The 333-nt window shown below is 62.8% G+C and overlaps 1 protein-coding gene across 1 annotated transcript in view; it reads left to right on the forward strand.

Annotated features, from left to right (window-relative positions):
- LOC104498163 (hemicentin-2-like) overlaps window positions 1–333 on the forward strand; it is a gene marked incomplete at both ends in the record, with an annotated part of 39909 nt that overhangs the window by 34302 nt on the left and 5274 nt on the right. The window contains one exon of the mRNA XM_010141512.1: window positions 198–330. Within this exon, the coding sequence (XP_010139814.1) occupies window positions 198–330 (133 nt within the window). The remainder of the gene's footprint in view (window positions 1–197; window positions 331–333) is intronic.

The following is a 333-nucleotide window of genomic DNA, read 5'->3' on the forward strand; positions in this document are numbered from 1 at the left end:
GCCCCAAGTCTCCTGGACGGCCAATGGGCAGCTCGTCACTGGTGCGTGGGCAGCTCTGCACCTGGGCAGGGTCAGAGGATGCTGAGCTTGGGGGGAGGATGTGATCCTGGGCTCTCCAGGAGCTGGTACCTCTGGCTACGTGCAGTTATAGCCAGCTGCTCCCCAGCCGTACTTTCCGGGTGGTTTGCACCCCACAGATGGTGTATCAGGGCAGAATGGCTGGAGCACCCTGCGGCGGGAGGCAGCCACCCACAAGGACAGCGGGACCTATGTCTGCCATGCCAAGAACAGTGCTGGTGCCATCAGGGCCACTGCCTTGGTCTCTGTCAGAGG

This window comes from Buceros rhinoceros, unplaced genomic scaffold, assembly GCF_000710305.1.
Source record: "Buceros rhinoceros silvestris isolate BGI_N320 unplaced genomic scaffold, ASM71030v1 scaffold14218, whole genome shotgun sequence".
Taxonomy (NCBI): domain Eukaryota; kingdom Metazoa; phylum Chordata; class Aves; order Bucerotiformes; family Bucerotidae; genus Buceros; species Buceros rhinoceros.